Source organism: Rhizophagus irregularis, chromosome 15 (genome assembly GCF_026210795.1).
Source record: "Rhizophagus irregularis chromosome 15, complete sequence".
Classification (NCBI taxonomy): Eukaryota; Fungi; Glomeromycota; class Glomeromycetes; order Glomerales; family Glomeraceae; genus Rhizophagus; species Rhizophagus irregularis.
Window position 1 is genome coordinate 2151299 of NC_089443.1, and position 1032 is coordinate 2152330.

The following is a 1032-nucleotide window of genomic DNA, read 5'->3' on the forward strand; positions in this document are numbered from 1 at the left end:
TACTTTATTTCAAAAGGTATTGGCAACCTTTGTAAGATAGATAGCAGGTTAGACAGTAAACTTTATTGCCAAATTTTAATAAAAGATTTTTAAAATAAGATAATAATCTGAAGTATACTTTTTAATGTGTTAGGAATTGGTTTTCTTATAATAATATTTAACTTCTTAATTGGCCAGTTCAATTTCCTGATCTTAATCCTATAGAATACTTTTAGGGTGAATTGAACAGACATTTAAGAAAACTTCCAGTTTAAATTTCAGAAAAACAAGATTTATAAGATAAAATTCAAGATATATGGAATGAAATAAAAGTAAATATCTGTATAAAGTTAATTGAATCTATACCAAGATAAATAAATGATATCATAAAGTAAGAATGGCTCTGAAATTGATTTGGCAAAAATCCAAAATCTGAAATTCTGAAACTGAATTCCGAATTGTTTCAGCATGCCAAAATTAATGCCAAAATCTAAAATATTAGCCAAAATTCAAATTAGTTTTTATATTATTTTACATTTTTTATTTAAGCATAAGTGTATAATACTAACACTATTATTTATTATTGAAGTAATTCTTTATTTATTTTTTATTCTTTAGTTCATTACTTCATTACATTATTTATAAATTTTATAATAACTAGATAAATAGGTAATATTAATTATATTATATATTTTATATTTAATTAATCAAGATACTTTGAAGCAAGTTTGTCAACGTCATAATCTATTATTAATTCTTCCTCACTTTCATTTTCCGTCTCAAAATTATTATCATCTTTATCATTATCCTTACTCTCATCGTCATTATCACTATCACTATCACTATCTTCAGGATTTTTAACGAATGGAACTGCATTAATATCAAATATATTTTCCAAAATCAATACTGATACTATATGACTTCAAAATCCTCTTCAAGATTATCTAATAATTCATTAATTATAACTTTTAATTCACTTTGAGAATATTTTGAACTTGCATATTTTAATTCTTCATTTACTTTTGAAATATAAAATGATTGAATCTTAGCCAT

The 1032-nt window shown here is 22.6% G+C and overlaps 1 protein-coding gene across 1 annotated transcript; it reads right to left on the minus strand.

Moving 5' to 3' along the window:
- Nucleotides 1–682: 682 nt before the first annotated feature.
- OCT59_007191 (uncharacterized protein) lies at nt 683–1032 on the minus strand (the record flags this gene model as incomplete). Its single annotated transcript, XM_066147010.1, has 2 exons — nt 683–891; nt 957–1032. The coding sequence occupies 2 exons, from the start codon at nt 1030–1032 to the stop codon at nt 683–685; spliced, it is 285 nt and encodes a 94-aa protein (XP_065998537.1).